The 26,678-nt window shown below is 34.9% G+C and overlaps 1 protein-coding gene across 5 annotated transcripts in view; it reads left to right on the top strand.

The window, feature by feature from the left end:
* The window catches only part of AP3B1 (adaptor related protein complex 3 subunit beta 1), a 154,182-nt gene extending 133,673 nt beyond the window's left edge, over positions 1–20,509 (top strand). For 3 of the 5 annotated variants that reach the window (XM_079330184.1, XM_079330183.1, XM_079330185.1), the window contains 3 exons: positions 1,799–1,896; positions 7,041–7,179; positions 19,753–20,509. In XM_079330184.1, coding sequence (XP_079186310.1) covers positions 1,799–1,896; positions 7,041–7,179; positions 19,753–19,906 — 391 coding nt within the window. In that variant the 3' untranslated portion in view covers positions 19,907–20,509. Of the gene's footprint in view, positions 1–1,798; positions 1,897–2,997; positions 3,054–7,040; positions 7,180–19,752 lie in introns of those variants that run through there. The other 2 variants (XM_079330186.1, XM_079330187.1) reach the window with 1 other exon arrangement.
* The last annotated feature ends 6,169 nt before the right edge of the window (positions 20,510–26,678 follow it).

Below are 26,678 nucleotides of genomic sequence, written 5' to 3'. Positions count from 1 at the left end.
AGTCTTACAGTCCAACTACTAGGTATGAACAGCAAAAAATTAATGAGGCAGTTGATTAAAGACCCTTCCATCAGCTCTTAAGCTGATTGAGTTCTTAATCACTTTTCAAAGGAAAAATTAAAGAAAAAAATACTTCTTACGTATTTTACTGTGCACTTAATCAGGCTAGACTATCAAACAATCCCTCTTTTATTATAATAATGACTTTTATTATAATAATTACTTTAGAGATGGATGGTATTTAAAGTAGTACAGGAGAGAAAAGTAGTACAGGGAAAAAAAGTTTGAATTTGTTAGGTTTTAAAAACAGCACTTAATAAAATATTTTTTATAAAGGAAGTACTAGGAAGTTTGATGGGATTGTTTTCCTGTATATTTACTAAATAACAGTTCTCAAAAAAGTTAGCATAATTGTCCGGTTTTATTTGAACAGCCCATACTTGAGAGTGCACTCATAAGCATAGTTGTAACATATAAGAAGCTAGAAAATAAGAATGTACTTGTTCCTAAGCATTTTGTTTTGAAAATGGGTAATTTCGCTAAGTATTAGAATTTTGAGTAGGTGGACTGTAAAATGCTTTTCTATTTCCAGTGGCTAGTTTTGCATCTTTAGGAGGGAGACACATATGTTTTCTATACTATTGAACTGTAGTTCTGTTTGCTTACCATCAGTCTATCTTGTTTCAGAACTTTTAAGTTGCAGTTATAAAAAATCAGTAGCACATGTTCTAGGTTAATTTAAATAACATGGATGTTAATGGATGAAATGTATTCTAATGATTGTATCATTATATTTAAGTAAGATATCTGAGGCATATCTCCAATCAATATATATTGGCTATTTGCTACACCGGAAAGAAAAAAAAAAAAAAAAAAAAAAAAAGGAAAACCGTTCTTTTCTAAAAATTTCTCAGGCCTTAAAGCATTAACAAAGATTCTGACTGGATGAACTGATGCTGAATTGCTAGGCAAATCCCTTATGATACAGTTAGTCAATGAAACATAGAAAGTGAATGTAGCTTGAGTTTCTTTAGCCTTGAAGAAGTCTCAGACAAAATAGTTGGAAACTTAGAGAATTGAATGGGCAAGGAGAGGAAGTTCACTGTATGATATTTATTTCTTAAGAAGAAATGTATAACATTTTATAGCATTGTGTTTCTAGTGATAGTTTTTTTTAATTCTTCCATTAAGAAAATGGCCTCACATTCTGCAGTTTTCCAGTATGCTTTTGCATTAACGAGTATGATGTGTGGTTTTGTTTAAATATACCAGATACTGTAAAATTGAAATTAGCAAAAACACTTCTTCTTTACTACTATATTTATTATTTGGCTTGTTTGTGGGGTTTTTTTTTGTTGTTTTTTTTTCAGACAGTATCATCCTTCTGTCTGAAATTATATATTTTTCTATGTTTAGCATCATTTCTAGGACAGCTGTAGCTGATGACAGGATGTGTAGCAGTTTTCTCAAAGGATTTGACAAATCCACAATAATTTGTCCTTTGCAACCATTTAGATTGAGTGTGATGCTTTGCAGATCGTGAATAAACATTGATCTGAGTAAAAGTTACATTTTCAGAAATACAAGACCATGCCTACCACATTTGTACTGAGAGAAAATAGATCAGCTTTACTAATGTGAGAAGGTAGACAGCTTTCACATTAATAAGGTAGAAATCATAAGGTAGTTCTTACACTTTTTAATGATTTCACAGAAAATTTGGAACTTATATATGTATATTAATCTGTGTTGAAGCACTGAAGCACTTGGTTGATTTTCTGTAATTTCTCTTTTCCAGCACAAAGGATGATCAGTTCAATGTTAACATTCAGCCCCCTGTTGGAGAACTGCTCTTGCCTGTCACTATGTCAGAGAAAGATTTTAAGAAGGAGCAAGGTGAGAAATACTTCAGCAGCTTCAGTAAATGTACTTGGATGGAAAGAGGGCTGCATGCCTTTCAATTTCCAAGCATACAGAAAGTGCTTCCAGTTGTAGGTGGTTGAGTTAGCCACTGTTACTATTCACTCTGACAATAATAAGTAGTTTAAAAATATCATAAGAAGGTTGTGCTGTGATATGATGCCATCTTTAAAGAGTCAAAGCCCAGTCTTAACCCTAAAACAGTCTTTCTGTTCAAAGAGTTTTGGCTTCCCATCATGAAATGTAAATGCCTTTCCTACTAGCAGTAAAACAGAAACTTAGGATTCCTGCTCAAGGAAATGAACTATTTCTACATGGATATTGCATTGGATTTTACTATTCTTTATTCCAACAGTAATTTTCAATACTAACAATGTACATGTTCTTCAGCTACTTTGAAGATTGTTTTAATCTTTTCACTGTCAAACACTTCATATATAAAAAAAATTTCTGGTTGGAATACTGCTATAGAATGGTGACTTTTTTTTATGTTTCTGCATTCTACTAATACTGCATTTTTAAAGAATGTAAGTTTCTGATACTAGTCCAGGCACAAACCCCCATAAGAGCTTTTAGTGACTTGAATATTTTATTCAAAACAATTAGAGAAAATTGTGCCTAGGTTTGACCATATGCTAAATGAAATAGTCAATACTGCTGTCGTTAATTCAGATATAATTCTTGGATATTTTTAAATATAAGTGGTAACATTTTGGATGCACTCAAATGTAGTAGTGTTTACTCATCTATCTCAATGTATGGGGATTTACATGTGTATGTCTCTTCATATTGAGATGAGAATATGCCCATGGGATCCTGTCTCATTGCTGTGTAAGGCTCAGAAACTCACTATATCCATCAAGCAGTCAAGAACACCAATGAGTAATGTTATGTGTTACTAGTTATTGCTTTTGAGCATTTCTTGCTTTTGTGTTTTTGAATTATTAAGAAAGTAGTTTAAATACTGTCTAGATCATTCACAGTTAAGCTTATGGCTGCAGTGAAAAGTTAGGATTGTGCTTTGTTTTCATAACCAATTGATACTTATTTGCTGTTCTTACCCTTTGCTGGCTAAAGCCTGCCTCTCTGCTTTATACCTGCTCAGCAAACCAAGGTGAGTGATTGAATGAGGCTGTGGTACATTTATTTTCAACTATTCCCTTCTAAAAATTGTAGCTGAGGTTGTAGTGAAAAGAAGGCAGGTTTCTGTGCTTCTTCCCTCTCTGTTTTTATGTTTGCCTGCTTTGTGATATTCTGATAGAGTTTTTGTATGCTTTACTGTGACTGAGGGCTTTTTTTCCTCCTGACTGGCCATACAGAACCATGAGCACATAGAAGAAGTGTACTTGGAGAATAGCTGTGGTCCTCTGTGGAGTTGTTGCCAAAATTCCTTTTTCTTCTGCCATTTTACTTCTATGGTTGTTGATTATTTGTCTGAATAAATCTGGCAGCTGTTTGCTATGTTTAATAGAGCAGAAAGGCTACTCTGAATAAAGCTATTTGAAAATTTGTTTATATGAAGTATTTGTAAATCCATGAAGGTCTCTTGGCATTTCTGTATCGCTCGCTCTGTCTTCCTGAATTCATTCTTTGATGCAGGACTTTGCAGGCTGGCAAATTTACTACAGGTTTAAAAACCTTTCCTATTGCATCTTTTTTCTTATGGATATCAGCTGTATCAGAATATTCTTGGTAACAGAAGTCTCAATTCTACATTTTGCATTAGTATTTATTACAAAAATCTAGAATGGGAAGAATTACTTTGTGTTATTGCTAAATGAAAAATCCAAATTATAATAATAAATGCAGGGCAATTTAGAAGTTGGTATATATTATTCTATTTTGTGTTAAACTTTAATTTGCCTATATTGTCGAAATGAAAAATGAATCTGATTTACTTAACATGTTTTTCACTTGTCATGCTTGTTGGGTTTTTTTTTTTTTTGGTTTTTGGATATTTTTTGTTAGTTTTGAAAATGTTTCAACTCCTGCATCTTGAGATGCCTGGTTTTATTTGTGACCAAAACAGATAGATAAAAATAGTGAAGGAATGATGAGAACATCCGAAATGCAATGTAACACTGGGAGAGTGAAAATATGTATGGGTTTTAAGGATTTTTACATCTAAATTGCATGTGTAACCTAATAGGAATGCTAAAGAGAAAATAGCTGGTCTTATACTGCTATGTAGAAGACAAATCATTGCTGCACATCTTTACTCAATTACACTCTGCTGTTTTGCATTGTCTGTTGCATTTGTATATGTCCATTTTCTTCCTGATGGCATAAAGAGAGAGGAGCAGACAGGTTATTGAATATTCATGGCTGTGAAGGTTATCTGGTGGAAGTGGCAGAACCAGAAAAGCTGTTTTTGTCCACATGCTGTGCGTGATATGCTTAGCTTAGATGCACCATCTCCCCTTTCCTTCCCTCTGAGAAGGAGTCTGGGAATCCTCTGGTGAAGCAGCTCCCCGGAGAAGCAGCTGAGTTAGTGGTTGTTGTGATTGACAATTTGGAATGAGTGAATTAAAATTATATTGTCAAACACTCTACCTTTTTGCTCAGATATTTTTTCTGATCCTTCAGGCCTCAGAATTTTATACCCTGTTTTACATCAAGTCCCCAAAAAAAGTCAAGTTGCCATAATAGGAATACTGCATGAGTGGAATATTTACTACTGGAGCTCTGTATTCAGATTTCAACTTGTCTGTCGTTTTTAAAAATCAGTAGCAGAACTCTCCTTTCCTCAGTTCAGAAGAAATAGTCTGCTGCCTAGCATACCTTGTTACCCAGCACTGTAATTTTTCCAATATAATTTTCTTTTATTATTTAAAATATGTACAGTTATTTCATCATGTTAGGTGGCTAACCCAGGCAAATTGCTGCTTTGTGCTTGGGCTAGAGTTTTCTTAGATTCTTGTGTTTCAAGCAATATTAAATGTGTCATGTGATTGTTATAGCTGGGTATTAATTAGAATTTTTATGATGATGTTTTTAAAAAGGTAATTAAAGCTACTTTAGGATTTTTTCTCTCAAGGGACATGTTTTTAAATAATTGTGTCAACATTTTTTAGAAGTGTATACCTGAATCACGTTTTTAAAAAGACAAACCAACAACAAAACCCAATCTTGGTTAAGTAAACAGATAGTTTACCTAATTTTATTAAAATTATATATATAAAATTTGTTTTCCTAATAAGAAAGATGCTAATTCTTTAAATGGTTGGACATTTACTATTTTCTGGCCATTGACTACCCCAAGCAATCATATTTGATGCTCCTTAATTAGAGTACCCTTTTTTATTTCCAGGTTCTTTTCCACCTCAGCAATCGAGACAATACATTTGCTTACCACGCTGCTCTCCTAAGTGTTCTTTTGCATGTAAATTAATCTTGATTCAGTTTACACTGTCATGCTGAGTGGTACAAATTGCCTATAACAATAAAACAGCATGAGTTAAAAATAAAGGGGGGTGAAAAAGCAGATTGAATGTGTGCCTTACTTGATAGGATGTTACTTTGCTTTATGCCAATACATTAGTCGACGATAATGAATCTTCTGTTCTGAAAAGCATGGTTTAGTTGATTTTTTTAATTTTACTTCAATGGAGCAGTACCTTGTCTTTTATAGAACAAGTTAGACAAACCATTAATGACAAGAGTGTTAAGGTTAAATATGAAGCAATGCATTCACTTCTCTGAGTGCTATCCATCTTTCCATTTACAGGAGCTTGACAAAAGTACTGGCTTTGTACAACATTTCCTTTAATTACATGCTGCGGGAAACAGGCTTTTAACATAAACATAGTTGCATTCATTTATTCAGCATTTGCTCTTCAGTAGAGCTTAATGGAGAAGGTTTAAATCCTAAATAAGTACACATATCTCTCAGCAGTGTTATGTCAGTCTCCATGCTCTGCTTAAAAGCGGTTTTAGTCTGTGTATGTAGTTTGTAAAGCTTTTGCCTAATAGTTAAACAATTTAAAACAGAATGTTCTACTCTCAAGATAAATCTGATTGTTATAGAAGTTATACACTTATTTTTGTTCTCTTCAAAAGTATCCTATTATTTACTCATCAGCTGTTCCGTTTTTACTTTCATATTTCTTATTCCATGACAGCAGCACATTCCAAGGCATTAAAATGCTGGATTTATTGTTCTAATTGCTCTTATTAAGCAATTTGGTACTACTATTTTTTCTGGGTTAGAATTGTATGTGCAGCCCTAAAACATTGGCTTTTCAATACTTTTCTGTTGTTTTCATTGCTAGTTTTGCTTCAGATGCTTCATATTTCTGCCTGAAGTACTGTGCTCCTTTGTTTGTCTGCATTCTCAGCTTCTGAACATACTCTAAGAAGGCACACACAGTGTTAAGTTGTAGTTACTGTTGTGTTTTAATCAACATGAGCACCTTCAAATCATTCTTCTAAAAAAAAGATATTGATAGAAAGGTGTGAGTTTTGTTAAAATGTCTTTGAATGGCATATCCTGCTTTACTTTTTCTTCATCATATGTTTGGATATAATCTTTAAATTTCTATTCCATTTTATAGTGATATTCAAATAATTTTACTCAAATAATTTATGTTGATATTTTAGAGAGGTGGATACTAACTGAATTTACCAGTTTCTAATGTGCAGACTTTCTCTTAAATAACTAAATGGAACCCATTACTAGTATCTCAATTTAAAGATCATTTTTAGCAATTGCATATGGAATTATAAATAAATGTATGAATGAAATGAAAGATTATAAAAGATTATAAAGGATCTTTGTATATGTCTTACTTACTTTCCAAATCAGTCTTACTTAATATTTAATTTCTGCGTTTGCATTTTCTTTTAAATTAAGCTTTTCATGAGAAAAGAACTACCTTGTTTTCACAGTTGCATTAGTATCACACATCATTGTTCAGCTATTACTAATTCATTTCTGACAATAGGTCATTGCAAGTAAGACATTAAAGTAAGGTAATTATGAGTTCTTATAAAATTGTTTTCTTAATAAATTATTTCATTTTTAATACTTTTTTTTTTGTTTAGATGCCTACTATTTTTATTTAATGCTTAATAAGCAGGCAAATCTTAGTGTATTTTTAATGAAATACTTAATGTTTCAGGAATGCTGACAGGAATGAATGAGACATCTGCTACAATAGCTGTTGCTCCACAGAATTCTGCTAGACTTGTAATAATTGACAGAGTAGTGAAAGCAGCAAACCTGGGTGTAGTCCCTTCTGGTCAAGATAACATACACAGGTAAGATTATATGTTATTCAAAGTATGACCATATTTTAATATGAATTTGTTAGTTCAAAATACTTTAACATTTGATAATACTAGGGAAAATTTTATTACCCATACCTCTAAGGGAGAAGGTACCAAGTTACACTGCAGCATATAATAATACTAAGCAGATAGTAACTTGAGCCTGAGTACTCTGCAGCTCATTATTTGAGTGTCTATAGAAGTATCTGGATTTTACACAGTTAGAGGGAATTGTCTATGCCTTGTTTTGTTTCAAAAGGAGGAGCTAACCTTTTAGAGCACAGTACTTTCAATAAGATTTTTGGGGATTTTTTTACCTTTTGCTTCTGTTTCCCATAGTAGGTAGCCTGCTCCAGTTTTATCATCTGTGAGGAGCAACTTGTTTTCCTACTTTTTTTAAAATATGTTCCTATACATTTATCTATATCTATCTTTCTGCCTATATATATATATGCAAGCATAAGCAATTATCAGCCAAGAAAGTCATTGGCCCTGTCAAATTTCCAGTTTTCACTTGTAGATTAATCCATTTCATTTAAATGCTATGATGCAGAATGTCAGTGGAATTGATGCAATTGTTGGTTAATGACAGCTTTTAATGAGATTGACTCAAAATATTTAATCCTGTGAATCTGTATGGCTTCTCACTTGTGGCAGGAACAAGCAGGTTAACCTGGTCTTGAACTAAGAAAATGAATACATCTCTCTTACCAGCTACTAAAACTGTTCATTAAATTTTGAATTATCTGTAATCTCCTGAATTTTGCTATTCAATAAGAGCAAAGTACCTTCTTTTAAAGAGAAGAACAATGCTTTTCTTTGAAATTTTGTGGACTGAAATGGCTGTTTGAAAGGGTGAGAATGCTGTAGCCTACACAAGATTAATAGCCTGGTATTGTTGGATGTAGTCTCTTTTGCATTGCTGGGCATTTGTATTGCATTGCATTAACATTAACCCAGCTGGATTTTCCTATGTATTTGATACGGTTAATGATAAAATTCTGTTTCACCATAAAAACATGGCACAGCTAGTGCAATTGCACTGAAATGATTGTCACTGTTGACACCTGATCCTCCATGAAAGAGTCCTCATTTGTCGCATCCCTGAGGGATCTGTATAGCCTGTGTTCTCAACATCAATTCAAAGACTAGGTGAGAGTGTCAGTCAAGAGAGACTGAAGTGTCTGCAGTCTACAGGTGCTCTCCATCTTTACCCTATCTATCACATGAGACTTACCACATAGGCATGGATTGTTTTGTTGACTGAGTCTCAAAAAGGCTCCCTAAAATAATAGCCTAGCTCAGCCATAGGTTTTCTGGTTGTAGATAAGTTTCTAATTTTATGTTGTTTTCTTTTGCTCTTTTTGTTTCTTTTAAAAGAAATTTTCCAGATGAGCTTACTGTTGGATACATTCCTTCAGAGACAGTGCTTAAAGGCACGTTCAGGTGAAGCTAAAGTATTCAGAGTGCTTCAGCATCCTAAAGTCTTCTTTCATTTTTTAGATTCAAAATACAACGTTTTCAATTTCAGTCTGCCACAGTAGTTATAGAATAGACTATAGAATAATCCATCAAGCAAAACAAGTAGTTTGTAACAATTTAAGTGGCCTATGAGAAATGCCCAGCAGTTGATAAGCATTAAGAAAACAGTCCTTCATTTGCTTCACCATAAGTAAATGGAGTTCACAGATATTATGTAGTCATAATTCCACCTAGATTTTACTGAGCAGGAACATTACCTAATTGATACTGTGATTAACCTGTTCATCTTTTAAACAGTAATGCTTTATCATTAAAATGCTGTAAAAAAACATTGAATAGTTTCATATATATATATATATATATAAATCAAACATATGCTTGGATTAAATTAACTCTGTCATGAGAGGAAACAAATCTCTTCTGGCAGAAGTCTCATGGATACAAGAATTGCGATTTTTATTTCAGGATATTTCTGGAATTGTGACACAGTTTCAGTATAATAAAATAAACAGTCACCTTTTATCTTGTCTAAATTGTTACAGATTCAATAAAAATATGTTAAAAGTGAATTTTAATTTTTAGTTTTTTATAGGATTGTAATTTGTCTTGTTCTATTGCAAGTGATGTTGGAGAAAAAAATTACATCCAAAAACTTTCAGCTCATATGGTGTTCTGTGCAGACTACTTCAGCTGACTTCTTGGAAGAGCCTGGAACTTACCATTTTGCACAGAAACAGAAATACTGGGTTTTTTGACTGACGTTCTGCACTGTGCAGCATGAATTACATTAACCTATTAGTTGATCATCCCCAACTTGAGTATTACTGCTTAATGATGGCTAATGCCAAAAAAACTGTATTGCCTGGTAATGCAATATACTCATTCAAAATGAAATTGTACAGTTTAATACAAGTGCAAGAGTATCTAATGAACATGAACAGGTGTGTTTCATGGTTTCTTTCAGTCTAAACATATTCACATTCGTGCTGAAGATGTTGTCATGCTGGTGGAATCCAATTACTGGTCCTTAAATTAATAACTTTATTAGGATTTTATTTTTGCACCAAGTAAAAACACTCAGAGCAAATATAATGAAGATTTGAAAGTAAATACTTGAAATAAATATGAACAGAGTAGCATATAGTCACCAAAGAAAAAGGAAATAAGTGAAAACAAATGTCAAATACATGAACTGTATATCTGAGCATATTACAATATAGCAACACTTTCTTACATGCATTTCTTTTCTCTCTTTACCATGTGGCTGCAGAATTTCTGTGCTTAGTTAAAATGTAATAATTTAACTGTTAGATGAACAATATTCCACGTGACATAGTTGATTCTGCTTTAAACTGTTTTTTGCAGACCTGATTTTATTTGAAGTGGTAACTGCAAAAATTTTTTACTCGGTAGCATATAGACATAGACGTAGACATAGACAGAGACAGAGACATAAGCACTTTTGCAGCTTAATATTTATATATTTGAAAAGTAAATTTGCTGTACTGTTTTACTTCCTTTAGAATAGTTATCTGATCTTCAAGGGAGTCTATTCAAGGGCTTAGATTACGGGGTCTTGTAAGACAACATGCAATGTATATGCATGTTCTTAATACGATTTAGCTATTTTATGTATTGATCCTTCTTGCTTTTGCTAATAAGTGGAAATGTTTCAATTTTTAAAGGTTTCTACTAGAAGCAAGAATGTGAAATGCATTTCAAAAGACTGATTTTCTTGAATGGGTAATGTGTTTTTTAAACATGAAAACCTCAGAAAATAATCCTTTTTTTCTTAAAATATTTTTTCACAAGACTGATGAGAGTAATTTTTGAAATATCCATAGTTCTTTTAATGTTCTAAGAACCATCGATGTTGATAAATTGATTTCAAAGAGTCAGCTAAGGCACCAAACTTCTGCCTTTTGGTTCAGACCTCAAACCTGAGGGCACCGTTTGAATATTTGAAGACAAAGACACTAAAAGAAAAGTATTTGTTCCTGCAGGGAATTAAATCACTCTGAATAACTACCTTTAGGGAACAAGTAGTTTTCAGCTGAAGTATGTCTGCTGTTTGTTGTTAGTGGGGAAAGCCTATCTTCAAGATAAGAGGGTATAGAGTGGAAGACATTTATTCTCTCAGAGTTGATTCTTCTGTAGAACACCACTTGAAGTCCTGGTTGTTGGTGAAAGCAACACTGGTCTCTACTTGAGCAGTAGCATTCATTGCTTTAGATACAAAAACTACAAAAAAGAATAAGAAATCCAGACTGTTCTATTTCAAAATATGGTAAGATTAAGACATTATTCAACTTAAGATTTTCAGTCATATTCTGTTTAACTGACACAAGCCTTATTTACCCAGAAACATCCTTCATGCAAGTGTAACTTTCAACATGTGTTGCTTATTCTTCTCAGATGAATATTCTAAAAGTTCCTCTGGTTTCTTCCTCCTTTATTCATTTTCATCTCTTACAAGTATAGGTAGTCATCATCTGCTTCAGTTTGAGTGTAGCAAAAGATAACAGATGGTGATAGAATGAAAAGGCTAGTTGCAGACTACAATCTTGCAAGGACTTCAGTGCTCTTATAATCCTCTAGAAAGTGTCAAAATATTGTCTACTATTACATAAGGTCCTATGCACGAAGGAGCGATGTGTTTCAGCCTAAATTGGCTTAGGAAAAAAATTAATAGAAATGTACATAGAAGGTGTTTCTTCATGCTACCAACAAAAATATGCTGCAAAGCTTTTAAAGTGTTGACAGTAGCATGTGGGAGAAAAATCTGTTTAGAGCTAAGATCACAAACTGGATTTACTTCCTCACTCTTGATTTGTTTTATACTTGTGTGCTTCTCTTGACATCAGAGTATAATGTGCAATGGGATGGAGAATCAGGCTGTCTTCAACTACTTGCATCTCTACCTTCTACTTCCAAAAGTATTTCTTAAATGGTATGCATCACACTACAGAATATTATTGACATCAATGACTGTGACTCTAAAAATGGTGTAAGATAGATTATCTTTTCCACTTTTTTCATTCTTAAAAACTACCTGTGCATTGCCCAATCAGTCACTGAGATAAAACTGTGAAACCAGCAGGGTGGATAATGAAGAATGAAGTTTAGTCAACCTCAACTTATTTAATAGTCCATTGCACTAGTCTATTGCTGCTGTTGTATTCTGGAAGGAATCCTCAATTGCAAACAGGAAGTAGCAGGATTAGAAAGTGAGCATGGTGTCATATATATCTCTGTTCTGCAGTTCCTCAGAATGGCTGTAGCCATTGACCTGCACTCTGAGACAGAACAGAATTAATTTCAGTCCTCAAATTTCACATGATCAGTTCTATGAATTCAAGAACCCAGTATGCAACAATCAAATCTCTTTCAACAAAAATAGGGATTTTAATGTCTTTCTTCGTTACAGTCATGAAAGTGGCAATACTAAAAGCCGTCTCTTTTTTCTAGACATGACTAGGACTTGCAGAGGGGTGATTCTCATCTCATAGTGCGCTGTCATAGTAGACACCAGAATTAGCAGCAGGCAAGCTAAGTTTTAAATAAAGAAGCATGAAACTGCACTTCTGCTCATTGCTGGGGCAGGTCTAACTAGCTCAAGCACAGCAGTGCATGCAGTGACTGTGCTGCTTCTGAGACCTACATTTTTAGGGATGGTTCACTGAACCATGTAGTTTCTTCAGAGCTTTCTGTATGTAGTATGCCATTGTTTGGTGTACCCTTAACTACCTGATTTCTTGAAGAAGATGTAAAATACCATCCACCTGTCTTGTTAGCAAAATCAGAAATATACTGTGTAAATCATTTATTATGATAGTAAACACACTGCAATGGGTGAGAATTCATATTCTGAATAATACGAAAGCAACAAGATCAAATGTAGAAACCTGCATAAAATGTTTAAAATCCAGAAAATGCAGAAATCCCAGGACCTGTGTTTCACTAGCCTTAATTTCTCACTCCATGCATCAGCCTGACAGTCTGGTTGTATTCACCCCTTTTTATCATTTTGCAACCTGTCATGTCCCATTTATAGTATATTGGCAGACTGATTCTCAAAGGAAAGAAGGTTTTGTTTACAGACAATTTTGATTATCAGAGAATGTCGTTCTTAGTAATCAGTTATCCTCCCCACATCTTTTTAGTCCAGCAACATTTAATGTGGGGAGAAAAGGTATGCAGTTGCACATGTGTGTAGCTACATTTGTATTGAACCAAACTCCATTTAAAGAGGTCCACCTGGAAAATTTTTCTATGTATGTCATCTTCCGATTTGCACTAAATTTGGAAGAATTCTCAGGCAGAAAGTTAGTGATCAGACACCATCAGCTTAACATAACTAACAACTGCATCTGCTTCCAGCATGTCTTCTGGAAAGAAAAATGCCCATCTATTGAGGATAAACACCATGTAGAAATTTCTGAGAAACAGAAATTATTTGTAGTTATTCACTTGAATCCAAGTATATGTTGTCAGTAGTTGATTAAAAGGTCTATAAATCCACAAAGACTTTTTTAAAGGCCCTTTCTCTTCTGTGCGGAAGCACACATGTTCTAAGATTTTTCACTAAGGAATTAGCCTGTTGGAGGGCTCCAAGGAAGTGAAATCAACCTCTGCTCCTGCAAAATAACTCCTTTGATGCAGTTACCTACGACTGTTTTGCTTCTGTAGTTCCTTAGCTGTGGGGTCTCAGTCTTCCTTTTCTACTCTTCTGGAAAGCTTCAGTGGGTAGCTGCATAAATAAACTTGCAACAGGCATGCAGCTTTGATTTCGCTTTCTAATCTCTCAAGTAAGAATTAATTAGAGAGCTAAATAACCTAGGTAAAACAGCTTCTCTGATAGTTTTTCCCTGTAGGAGACAATTTTAAATGGAATAGTATGTCCATGCCCACAGTTATTTCAGCCTTTATTTTCGCCAGAAGTTGCAAACTCTTAATGTTTTCTTGCTTTCTGATGGAAGTAATTCAAGTAATTCCAGCTTTCTGTTTTGGGGGTTTTGGTTTTATTTTCTTTTCTGAAAAAAAAACCAAAAAACAAAAAGACAAACAAACAAAAAATAAATTAAAAAACTCCAGCTGGGTTAACCATTTCTACTTCTTTAAACAGGCAGGACTAGAAGTCTTTCTGCATAGTAACTTAGTAACTACTCTTTGATTAATATTTTTATTAATAGTGGAAAAGAAAACTGAATTTTATAAGTATGAAAGTGCTCATTCTGTAGTTCCTCATGTTACTCTTCCAATTATAAATATTCCTTAAGTAAGACTAATCAAATCCTTAATCATATCCTAATGTTCCAAAACCTTGACATTTTCTCTCTGCTGACAAAAGGGTCCTGTGTGTACTAATACTGTTTTCATGTGTTACCATTTTATGAAGATTTTATTTACCTAGTGCAAAATACTTGATCAAGAGAATACCTTTACACAGAATTATTTTAATGTCCTCAATACTGTAGATATATTATTGTATTAAGGAGCTTATATGCAAATCGCAAAATTTTAAAATACCCTAAGGAAATTGAATTGGTATTAACATTAAAAGTATATGAGTGAGTCATTTTAGATATGCAGCTAATCAAAATAGATTGTTCTAGCCTGACTTATTTGCTGTCCACTAGAGGACAGCACTGCTTTTGTATCTGAATGGTATAAAGTGATAAATATGTGCAGCATTTTCTTTGAAAAACAAACAGGAGCCTTTTGAGCCAGTTATTTAAACAGAAAATGCTGAACACTTAAAGAAATAACTGAGCAAAAGACTGTCTTTGATTGTAAATATCTCTGAGTATTTAATATTTATTATTTAAATATCTTTCCAAAAGGTAATCTGCTTTCTTGAAATTAAGTAGTTTTCCTACAAATTAAAATTTATATCCTGCTTTAAAAATAGACAGAGTATAATTCTCAAGCATGTATCATATTAAATGCCCAATTCTATAGGAAAAAAAGAAAAAAGTAAAGCATATAATAAAACAAATTGATCAAGTATTACAATTAGGAATTTCTGGGTAAGAGGACCAAATATTTTGATTCAAGCTTTTAGCTTATTGAAGTTTTAGGCAGAAAATATAAATGCCTACATATAAAAATGTTGATGTTTTTAAACTAATTATAAATTTGGAAGATGATAAAAAGTTCATGCAGCATCTTTTTGGACATGTGGATTAATGCTAAGTAAGTTCAGATGACTCTCTTGCATTTTTGCATTTTTGTTAGAGGTACATTGCAGCTGATTGTTGCAAAGTGAGGACAGATTAAAAATCTCTTTTGGCAATAGAAATAAACATGGTAAAAATACATACATTTGATTACAATTTATTTTACAATTTTGGTTTTCTGTACCCCCTGAAAAAATAGATTATGGTGAAAATAATTACATTGTTTAATTGAGTTATGTATTTTGAACAATTTGTTCAAAAATAGTGTTAAAATTGCATTAAATATGCTTGAAAAAAAGAAAGTTGCATTATCATAATATGATTTTTAAGGTAAATAGTATTCAAATTTTATTAGTAGTAACCAATGTTAAAATCACCCAATAAGTTCCTTCTTTTTGTGAGTATATTTGTGCTTCCACTTTTGGTGTTAAGCTTTCTCTATCCCCAGGTCCGAACTAATACCCAAATACTTCCTTTTCACATTCTAAGGCTTACTCAGAAAATGAATACAAGTAAATTAGTAATTTAGCTAATCTTTAGACGAGTTGTTATTTATAAGTTAAAATCTTCACATAGCAGAGTGATGGGAAGAAACTATAAGTGTAACTATCATTGTTGTCCAGTTATGTGCTGGAAGGTCCTTTGTAGTTATTCATTCTTATGTTTACAAATTGAAGACTGATTCACACAGCAGTATTTTTTTCCCCTTTGAATATATTCATTGCCTAACTTGATTACACATTTGTCAGCTTTGGACTAATTATTTTTCTACAGCTAGGGCAGGGCATTGCATCTTCTGATTGTCTTCCTTACTAATAGGATTCTGTCTGCTTCAGCAGGCAGTAATTGAAGGCTTCATGTACAAGATTTAAAGAAAGGGTGGAAGAAAAAAAAAGTTTTAGCCTCCATGGGCCATTGTCACTCTTTGTGGTAAGCAGTAGAACAGAAAAAGAAGAAAATTTAGCTTGAATAGAAAAGTCAGAGAGGAAGAAAAGCACCGGACAGGAGAGAGTGTGTTATAATGCTGTTGAATTATGCGTAATGAACCCTGCTCTGCTGTAAATATCCCGATAGTGAGTGTTCAGGTGTAAATTTACTTTCTCAAATGTTGAATTTTAAAGACTAGATTTTAAATGTGTTAGTCTGCTGCTATATATTCACTGCTATGAAATTTTCATAACCTTTCCCCATAAAAATGTGTTTCTTTATAGTGTAGCTGTATTTTGTCTACTGAAAAAGACAAAATTACTGCCAGTCTGCACTCAGACTAGTCATCATTGCATAGTCAGTGTTTGGCAAATGCTGTCACATTGTAGTATCTGATACTGTGTGTTTGCTCTTTATATCAACTATATATCAGATTTTTCTGTATGGAAAATTTCATTTTCTTGGGAAGTGACCGAGACTATGTGCTTTATTTTTAACTCCTGAAAGACCGAGTTACTTTCTAAAAATATATAGTATTTTATTGATGTTGAATTTGATTCTTAATGTATATTTCCTTATCCACTGATAAGTACTATATTTATATAAAAGAAATGTATTAGCTCCTTTTTTTTTTTGCATGTCACATATGCTCAGAATATTTAACATTCTTTCCAAAAAAATTGTAAACGTTCATAATGTGCAAATATTTCTTACATGGTTTTGTTCTAATCTGTCTTGATTTTTTAAAATGGAAAAAATATTTAGTTGCAAATGTTCCTGAATATTTTAGTGATGTAAAATCAGGTTTAGCGTCAATATTATCACAGAATTAAATACTGCATCATAGCAGAAACAGCCATCTTGAAGCTATTAGTAAATATTTTGCTCTGTTTTCTGGATGTATCCCCATTTCTCATTTGCTTTGGTTTTTGTTTTTTCTGCGTTTTTTTGTTCTGATTTGGTTTGGAGGGATTTGTTGTTGTTGTTGTTTGGTTGGGGGGGTTGTTTTGTTTTTTGTTTGTTTGGGTTTTTTTTTTTTTTAATTTACAGATGTGTCTTTTGTTGCAATAGAACCATGCTCATAGTATATGTCTTATGTTACTAGTTGTCCACGGGAGAAATTCATTCTTTTGGACCTACAGTCCATCATGTACATCCTAGATTTAAATGTAACACAGTGCAGTTTTCAAAGCTTATATAAGTCAGTGGTTTCTTGTTGGTTTATTGTCTTTTTTGCTTTAGTTTGGTTTGGGGATTTTTTTTGTTTGTTTGTTTGTTTTTAGTTCAAATTCTATCATACAAAGTGAAAAATTATATTACTGACCTCACGTAGAAAATAAAAGTTTCTCACTAAGAGTGAACACGTTATTAGTGATAAATTCTTTGCTGCTGAGAGATTTTTTAAATTACTTTCTAGGCTTTTCTAGATATTTAGTTGAGCACAACACCTTTTGGAAAATCCTTGAAGGTTTATGGTAAGAGTTAGCATATAAATGCAGTAGCATGTATTTAGTTATAAAAACAGCTATTAACTAAACCCTTCAATCCTTCAGTGTGTTTGAAACATCTAAATAACTGGCAAATTAGTTTTACTGCTAGTACCAACTGCTTCCTCCTTTTATATAAAACTGTATTCGGTTTTACAGATCATACAAGTGTATTTGTAACTGTCCCGAGAAACTAGATTATATTCCCTATTGTAAGGAACAGATTTTGGTTTCCAAAGTTCAAAAGCAGCTGTAAACCCACTGAGTGGTTCTCTTCTATAGATGCTTTCTTAATGGTGAAATAAGTCTTTCTGTTGTAGTCCAATTCGAGCAATTCCAGATCCCTTATTGGTAACCATTGATAGAAGCTGATTAGCTGCTGCTAGTTATGTGTATTAACACTTTGTGTAAAATTATCTGAGTATCAGGCCCTTTGCATCTTGCGAGCCACATGCAAACTCACATTTATTGATTTTGTGTGGTTTGTTCAGGGCTATGGAAAAGTACTATTGATCTCCTAAGTGATTTTGCAAATTCGCATGTAAAAATATCAGCACAAAACTCATCTCTCATGCTTTGGACCACCTTGTCTTTCCCAGAAAGCTGACTTTGTATCACTTTCAGCTTTTGATAAAAAAGGGTAAAATCTAGCCTCGAGGCTATGAAGCACAGCAGGAGTGCCAACTAGCAACCTATTTATGTGCATACTCAGAGATAATCTGCTTCTGTGTTGTCCCAAGACACAACTGTTAAGTAAATAAAGTGACTAATAAGACTATTGTTTCTATAATTATCCCCCTGTCGAAGTCAACAAGAGAAATAGTCATCTTCTGCATTGCAGCATAAATAGATGAAATCATTGATATAACTAGCTAAGTAGGTAATTTTTCTACTAGTAATATTGTTTTATAACCTCCTATTTAAGAGAGAGGTCTTTGAATGTATCTGTAATCCACACAAAAGAATAGATTGACCTGTGATGGGTGACATTAGAAAAGTACCCCATGTTTCCTTAATTAGTATAATGTGTTATGAGATTTTGATATGCTTAGTTTAAAAAGAAAAAAAAAAGACAGAAATTACTTCTCGTTTAAAGAGAACCTGCTTCCTGCTTAAGTGGCTAATATTTTAATTAAGTCTGGAGTGAAGTTTTTTGAGTATCTCCTGATAAACTCCCTCCTTTATGTTGATGGTAATTAAACAGATCCCCCAGGGCTTGGGTAGGCGCTTTGCAAGGCCCATGCTGATTGTCAGGCAGGAGACACTGACCAGTTGGTTTGCTCTTGAATAGCCCACAGCGTGCTGTCAGCGCAGCAGTTTGATTTTTCTGTATTGTGAGCTGTTGTCAGGGCTAACTGGGTCCTATTGTGACTGAAGATGTTGCGCAAATTGAGGCAGATGGCTCTGATTCAGACACGTGTCATTCAGAAAGAGGAGAGGAGATTGGCCCTGCAAAGTGGGGTCAGACGGGGTCACAGACCTGCTCCACACTTGTTAGTGTTTTCAAAAGCCCATGTGCAGCAACTTTGTTGTTGAGAAGTAACTAAGAAGGGCGGGGGGAGAGAAAGCGTGTTGGGCTCCTTGTGGAAGATGGGAAGATGGGAAGATGGTCGCTGTTGCCATCCTCTTGATTCCTGTCTCTTGGGCCTGGCTCTGCACGCAGAATGAATTAACGGGATTGGCAGAAGTTCATTGTGCCTAAAATGGCTTTTCAGTCAATTGTGGTGCTTAAAAGGCTAGTTTTGCTTTTAATTCCATGTAATTAGTGGGTTCTTCATGTCTTGGAATTTAGTAATGGTGCATTAGTCCTAACTTTTGTCTGTCTGATTGGTTGGTAGTTTTTTATTTCCTTTGTAGGTTTTTTAATTACTATAAAATATTTTAAAATATTGTCCACATTTTTATGGTTCTGGAGATAAATTAATGGATAGAATAACTCTGCCTTGCTGTTTACTGTCTTTTCAAACTGGTTGTTTTGTATGTTTATAATTTTGACTAATTTTAGTATGAATTAATTTCTGGGGTTACAGGAGGAGACATATTTCAGAAAGTACAACAATTTGGCTTTTTGTATGTGTTCTACTACATTTAACATAGTTGTATTTCTTTGGGTCACCAAATAATGAAAAGCCTTGGAAAATTTTATACAGCTGTAGTCAGGTTGTTGGTGTGTATGAATATTGTAGATGAACTGAAGAATCAATATTTACATTTAAAAATTATTTAAATAAAACTTAGTTTGTACTACTAAATACAAAATTTTGCATGATACTTCTTTGCCCTTCTAAAATGCAAAAATATTTACATAAATTATGTTTGAAGAATTTATGGGAGGTTTTATGGTTTATCCCTTGAAACGTATTAATGAATTTAGAAGTATTTTGTTATATTCAAGCTCATTTAAAACTTGCAGAAGGAAACATTAGCAGTCTTTGACCTTAAGATCCTCAGTGATTTTTCTCTTTTTTTATTTTTCCTTTTCCCTCCAGATTTGCAGCTAAGACTGTGCACAGTGGGTCACTGATGCTAGTCACAGTGGAGCTGAAGGAGAGCTCTACAGCACAGCTCATCATAAACACTGAGAAAACTGTGATTGGTTCTGTTCTGCTGCGGGAGCTGAAGCCTGTCCTGTCCCAGGGGTAACCTGCTTACATCTGGACTTCAGAATCTGGCACACAACAAAAGTGCCTGGCATCCACTACTGCTGCCTTTCATTTATAATAATAGCCCTTCCATCTGGCAGTGGGGAAAGAATACACTCTTGACATTCTTGTCTTCTGCTTTAGAATGCTAGTGCGTATCTATCATGTATGCAAGTCCTTTCCTTTTTTTCTGCTTGCTAACCAAAGAACATATATTTTACTGTCAGTTATCTGTGCTTCTAAATGTATTTCCCATTTATTCTACCCTAGTCCTTCCCTCTCTTTTCCCTTCCCCCCCTACCTTCCTTCCCCATTAGTTTCCATTCCCCTCCCATAGTGGACAAATACTAGGAAATAAAGTTCAAGGGAAATCAGACTGCTGGAAAACTGAGTTCAAATGGCAGGTGGGTTCCAGCCACATACACAAATATGTGGTTCAGAGAGAATTTTGGTATGAGTGTGAAAACACAATAAGTACAGCAAAATGGTGTTTGTTTTCTAGAAAAGCTTGTAAACCTGAACTTGTCTATTGAACATTGATCCTACCTGCTGTCATTTTCTCAAATATTTTGTTAAGATGCTAATAAAGTAGTGCCTATGAACAGAGGCTCCCTCTTTCTTTTTTTGGTTGAAAATGAGTAACAGACACACTGGTATTGTATATACCTGGTTAACTAAAGCAAATACAAATGAGGTGGCAACTACATTCATATCAGTAAATTGTTCTTGCAAAAGTAGCCTGTGTCTATGATAATTTTCTGCTATACGGTTACATTTTTATTAATAAACAAAACCAGCAACTATTTTTAAATTGGCCTACTCATAAAATATTGATTGAATTGTTCAAATGAATATTATATGAAATACGGATTATTGGACTGTTGTGGCAAATACTGTCTAACTTGATGAATAGTTCAGCTTTATTTCAAATGCCTTTTTAAACTAGATTAAAACATTTCCCAACTTTGTATAAACCAGGGCTAGAGACAGAGAAATGCATAGACCTATCAACTGAAATATAGTCTTCTTTAACTGCGAAGACCAATAACCTTGCACCAGTTGGTGTACCCAGTTTTCTTGGTACAGATCAGTGATTTTGTCAGGTCACTGATTTTGACCTTCCCTTCATATTCTGGTTACATGGCAGGATGGAAGATGCTGAGCATTTTCATTTCTTATCAATTCTCCTCACTTACAAAATGTTTTTTCCTAGTAACTCATGGCTCTGCTACAGAGAAGATACTTGAATAAGTGTAACCTTCCTCTGTCACCAGGATCTTTGCATAGTCATTAGATGCCCAACTAGTGCTATTCTAGGTTAGAATGATACAAAATACTGATTTTTCAAAAATGTTGCAATACTTCACACTAAATTCTTCTAAATTTTTCTATTAAAATTTAGTAGAACTAAAAAGAGGCTCCAACATGAAGCAGAGCTTATTGGCAAATGCTAAAGAGAGGTTAGGTTTTTAAGGCATTTATCTTGCACTTCTGTGAGAAATGTGGTTCTAGAATTTGCTGTGGCACCCAAAAAGAAACAAGAATCTTACACCTTTCAGAAGAAATGTACATGTTCTTAATCAACATTCACAATATTTTCTGAAGTCCTAATCCTGCAATAAGTTTGTTATTGAATTAGTTTTCAGCTGTGATGTAGAAGCTATTCAAACAGATGAAAAATGAATTGTTGCAGAAATTACTGTTGTCTCTGGGAAACTGCAGATTGGTCTGTAGATAATCTTTAATATTAAGACTCAGTGAGCAGATGGTGAGGGAAAGGTGCAGAAACATGTATCCTGAGAAAAGAGTGAACTGAAAAAGCTTTGCAGTGATTGTAAAGGAGAAAACAAACAAAAAATGTTTCTCATGCCACAGTATAAAGCAAAGAAAAGCATGTTAATGCTGTGTAAGTCACACACATAGCTGAGTATTTTTTGCCTCATTGGAGTACTTTATACATTTTAGCCTTGAAGCCCAGAAATATGTATAATAAAGGTAGTTGAGGAGTTTCTGGTAGTAATTTATATTTTTCAGCACTCATGTGGTTCAATGACTCTTAGTAGAGGTCTTTGGCTGATCATAGAGTGGTTTGGATTGGAAGGGTACCCTGAAGATCATCTAGTTCTAACCCACTTGCTGTGGAACAGGGCACATTTCACTAGACCAGGTTGTTCAGATCCCTACTGAACATGGCTTTGAACCATGGTCCTGCAATGCCTACAGCACTCCAAGCTCCTTTCCCAAAGGCTGCTGGGGTGGTTGAGTTCCCCCCACAGGACCAGACCCTGCAGGCACAATGCCTCCTGCAGCTGGAGCTGGAAGGTTTGGTCAATGGGCTCCCCTTGCTCAGGCAGCTGTAGCAGACCCCAGTCACAAGGTGTCCTTTGCTGCCTCAGTCTCTGACTTCTCACAGGCTTTCCATCTGCTCATGGATATTCTTCAGGGACAGCTCTTCACACTGGATATTTTTTGACTTCTGGTATAATTTGTATCCACATGAGAAAGTATTAGTGGGTAGTGATCCATGCTCTTGATGAATTGGGCTACCCTCTTGGCAGCATCATGGATCTTCGACCCTACTAGGCACCATCTTGTGACTGTCAGGCCAGCATGATATTGCAATTTGCAAGTTCATGCTGCCTTCCCAAAATAGTAATTTGGGGATTAAGTTTATTTAAGATGTTTAAATAGCCATATATTTCTGCATGTATTAAAACTCAGCTGTTGAGGAATCTAAACAAAAGCATGTGTACCTGTCTTACATTAACAGTGGAAATTGCACTCAGTCATGATTCAACCAGTAGCAGTAGTTAACAATTGTTTCTTAGGTTGGCTGTATATCATTTGTACTCACTTCTTGCATTCCTTTAATCATTTGTGGAGGCGTATTAAAGGTTGATGCCTAATCTAAATTGCAATCTAAAATTCACTTTGGAGTGATTTGCTTGTAGCAGGTAGCAGCAGCTCCTACCTCTGTGGGCAGCTAATCAGTCAAGAGCTGCACAGTGAGAGCCACCTGGCTTCAGCAAGTGTCCAAGCCTTGGAACAACATACCTGGATGCACAGCTTGGGATACAAGAGCAAGGCTAAAGCATAATACTGCAGGAGTGCTGAGGTGGGTTTTCCTAAAACGGTTAGCAATTGTGTCAAGGTCTAGTTTAAGGAGTGGGAGCTGATGGTTGTTTACAGCAGAAGGAGAAACAGGAAAAATGGTAACTACCAACTCGCATACGTTACCGTAAAGAGAAGCTGGGGTATAATTTTATTAACTTTAATCATGCTGAAGGTATTGAACCTCAAAAAGACTACAAAATTATTGTGGTTTTCTACAAGCTATAGGACTAGTGCTGGCAACTCTGAATTGAAGAATTATTCAGCAAGAACAAGGACAAAAAGGTAAGAAAGTTTCTTCATAGAGAGAGATAGCTAGCTTACTTTGCTGCCAGTTGTTCCTACAGAAACACACATATTCTCCTTAGTGAAGAGTAAGGGTCTTCTTTTCTTTTTTTTTTTTTTTTTTTTTTTAGCAACTAAACTTTCAAATTCAGTAACTCCCAAATAAACCATTTTGAAAGAATAGGGTCCAAGGAGAAATTGTTTTGTTACTGTTGATGGCAGAATATGAACATAGGCTTGATGCATGACAGTAAAAATAATGTCATTTTTCTGCTTGTTTTGCTTTGACATTTTATGATGTTGTATAAAAGGATAATGTATTTTTTCCCTTCATACCCTGCTTTAATTCTAATAATTAATTTCTGAAGAAAAATAGCAGAAATAAAAATGGGTCTGGAGCTAGAGACAAAATAATGGAAGATATAAATAGAAAAGAACGTGAAATGATAGTGGAAATAATGGAAGTGGTTTTAGAACAGGGACATGATACAGTACAAGAAATAATGAATTACATAGAAAAGATAAATTGAGCTTTCCTGATGATCTTTTCTACTAACTCAGAAACAAGGTGACATTTTGCAACATTTCCAAAGCAATATATTTAAATTTGAGGAAGGCATTTACTTTTATTTCCCCTGTTTTTTTGAGCACAGCATGTGCTTTAGTTCTGGTCATCCACTGTCACAAGATAGTACAATGTTTACTAAAAGTGGAACAAAACAGCAAAGAGATATACAGATATTGTTAGCTAGGGTACAAAAACCCAAGGTCTCTAAATTCCCTTTATCTGAGGTTTTGGGCTAGTTGCTGATATTTGGTGATAGGATTAAATCTTTTTGCACACTTTGCTTTGCAATGGTTCATTACTGTAAGTAGTAGTAATTTTTTTTTAAACATTCAATTACTGAACTGCTTAGTTTTGCATACAGTATCTTATATGGTTGAATTATTTTTAACTTGGCACTTAAATGCCCTAACATGGATTCTGATAAGCAATATACAGGTAAGTTAAATCATTCCAAGCCCTCTTCTGACTTTCTGTGTATGCCCTGAAACAAGTATATGAGGATTGGACTCTGATCCTTTCTTTTTCTAACAGTTTATTGTTCTCCCCTTCCACACATTTCTCTTTGTTTTAACATAAAGTTTACACTTGCTTAACACTTGTAATAAATAATTTGTAGTGCGGAAGCCATGCTCGGCTATGTTTACACATGTGGGTTAATTGCTGATAGGAGACTTTCTGCATGACCCTTGTGATAAAAGCAATAATCCTGCTGTCTTCATCTTAGCTGGTATAGTTGTGGTTTTATATAGCACAGTCCAGTGAACCTGTTTGGAAGAGAAAGAAATTGTGATGCCACTACATTTCCAGTCCCACAGGTTTTGCCTCAAAAGGTACAAGGTGAGCTACTCTTCAATGGCTGGTAACTCTTGAGCCCCTGCTGTGACTGTAGTGCCACAAATCCTGACCTGATCCATTTAGATTGTGTACATTGTGGTGTGTATTCATTTCTATTGCCACAGAGGCAAGATTTATATTGACCAGAAAGGCTGTGGATCCCCATGCCTGGAAGTGTTAATCAAGATTGGATGGGACCCTGAGCAGCCTGGTCTAGTGAGTGACATCCCTGCCCATAAAAGGGGGGTTGGAACTAGATGGTCTTTAAGGTCCCTTCCAACACCAAACATTCTATGATTTTATGATCTTTAGTACTACTAGTATTTTTCTAAACTACTTTTTTTGACATTGTACATGTGTAGGAAAGAGGGCAAAAGTGAGTTTTGCTGGCTTCCACCACTGCTTTTCCAGTCCTCTCCAGGTCTTGGGGTACTCTCATCCTGCTCCTGGTGACTTGCCTCTTCCAATCAGCTCTTCTTCTGTAACACATCTGCTGGGGGGAGTTCTAGGCTGAGAAGCCTATGCCTGTCTGAGGCCTCCCTGTTGTGAAGCTGCCACTCTTGGAGCCCTGATAGACCCCAGCTGCATGTCCACAAGGGGCAGCTGGCTCTCTCCTGGGTCACTGCAGACCCTCTGATCTCCTAAAAGTGTCTAGGAAATTGTTTGTGTAAATCAGGGTACTTTGCTGCAGTGGGGCACTTCCCTGTCTTTGCAGATGGTGTTTAACACGTGGAATAATTTGATCCTGTAGCATCTGTAATCTCCTATAATTTTTGTTTTAGTTTTACCCAATTTTGTGTATTTGTGAGAGGACTTTTAGGCACCTAATTGCTCTCTGCATGCACCAGCAGTGCACAGTGTGCCAGCACTTACTGAAACTGGTTTGAAACTGAATGGTATGACTCTGAAACATCAGTTCTGAAGGAGTAGAAGAGAAGAAAGAGATACCAGTTTGATTATTTCTTTTGACATTTTTTTCAATACTGTCAAAAAACCAGGAACCCATCTCACTTGGTACCAGTAATTCCTCCCTCAGCTCTCTTTCTGTATGTTTGCACATGTATCCCCTGAAGCAAAACAGGAGGATCATTTGGGCTTAAAACCTCATAACCTTTTCTATGAGACAGCAGTATTTTGGTGAGATTTGGGGTTGATTTTGGTGATCCAATGATTTCATTGATAAAGTTTGGAGTGTGGCCCTACAGACATTTGGATTTGATATAGCTAGGAAGAAGTACACTGTGGGAAGAAAAAGTGTATTTCCATTCTTTTCCTCTTGCCTTTATTTCATGTGTGTCAGCACTATGCTAGAACAGCACCAAAGTGGTTACTTTTATCAGAAAACAAAAAAGCACTTCTTTGATACTGAGTCCAAAAGTAGCTGTTCTGCTTCATATGAATCTGTGGGCCTCTGTCAGTGCCTGGGCTTGGGCAAAGTTAGTTGGTGGCTCAGCTTCATGCAATTGAAAGTCATTTTGATTTCTGCACTGTGGTGTAATTGCTCGAAAAAACATGTTATTTGATGATTAAGATTCTGGAGTGAATTGCGTTCTTCTGGGTTCTTGCACTGTTTCTCCATCAGGGAGTTGGTTTCAGTGGTGTGCAGCTGCTGGAGTTGATTTACAGTGCTGCGGCTGTGGCTAGTCATAAATAAATCCTCTTATATAGTTGTTATGAACACCTGTTAGATCATCTGTCAGCAAAGCGCTGTTCACATTTATCATGGTGCGGTAGTTATTTTACCTCAATCCATTTCCGACTGACTCGGCCTCCATCACTGGATTACTATTACCACACCATAATCGCTCGTTTCCACTCCATGTTACAACTTGCAGATAAAAGATTTCACTACTTGGCCAAATTTCATAAATAAAGGAGCAGTTCAGTGCAGTAAAAGTTTATTTTTGTCATCATTTGTCACCCCATTATTCTATAAATCAAATGGAATAGCGCTATTGCTAGCTCAGGCGTTGCT

Source organism: Erithacus rubecula (assembly GCF_903797595.1).
Source record: "Erithacus rubecula genome assembly, chromosome: Z".
NCBI classification, from domain to species: Eukaryota; Metazoa; Chordata; class Aves; order Passeriformes; family Muscicapidae; genus Erithacus; species Erithacus rubecula.
The sequence above is the reverse complement of the archived record's forward strand: the minus strand, read 5'-3'. Positions and strand labels throughout refer to the sequence as shown.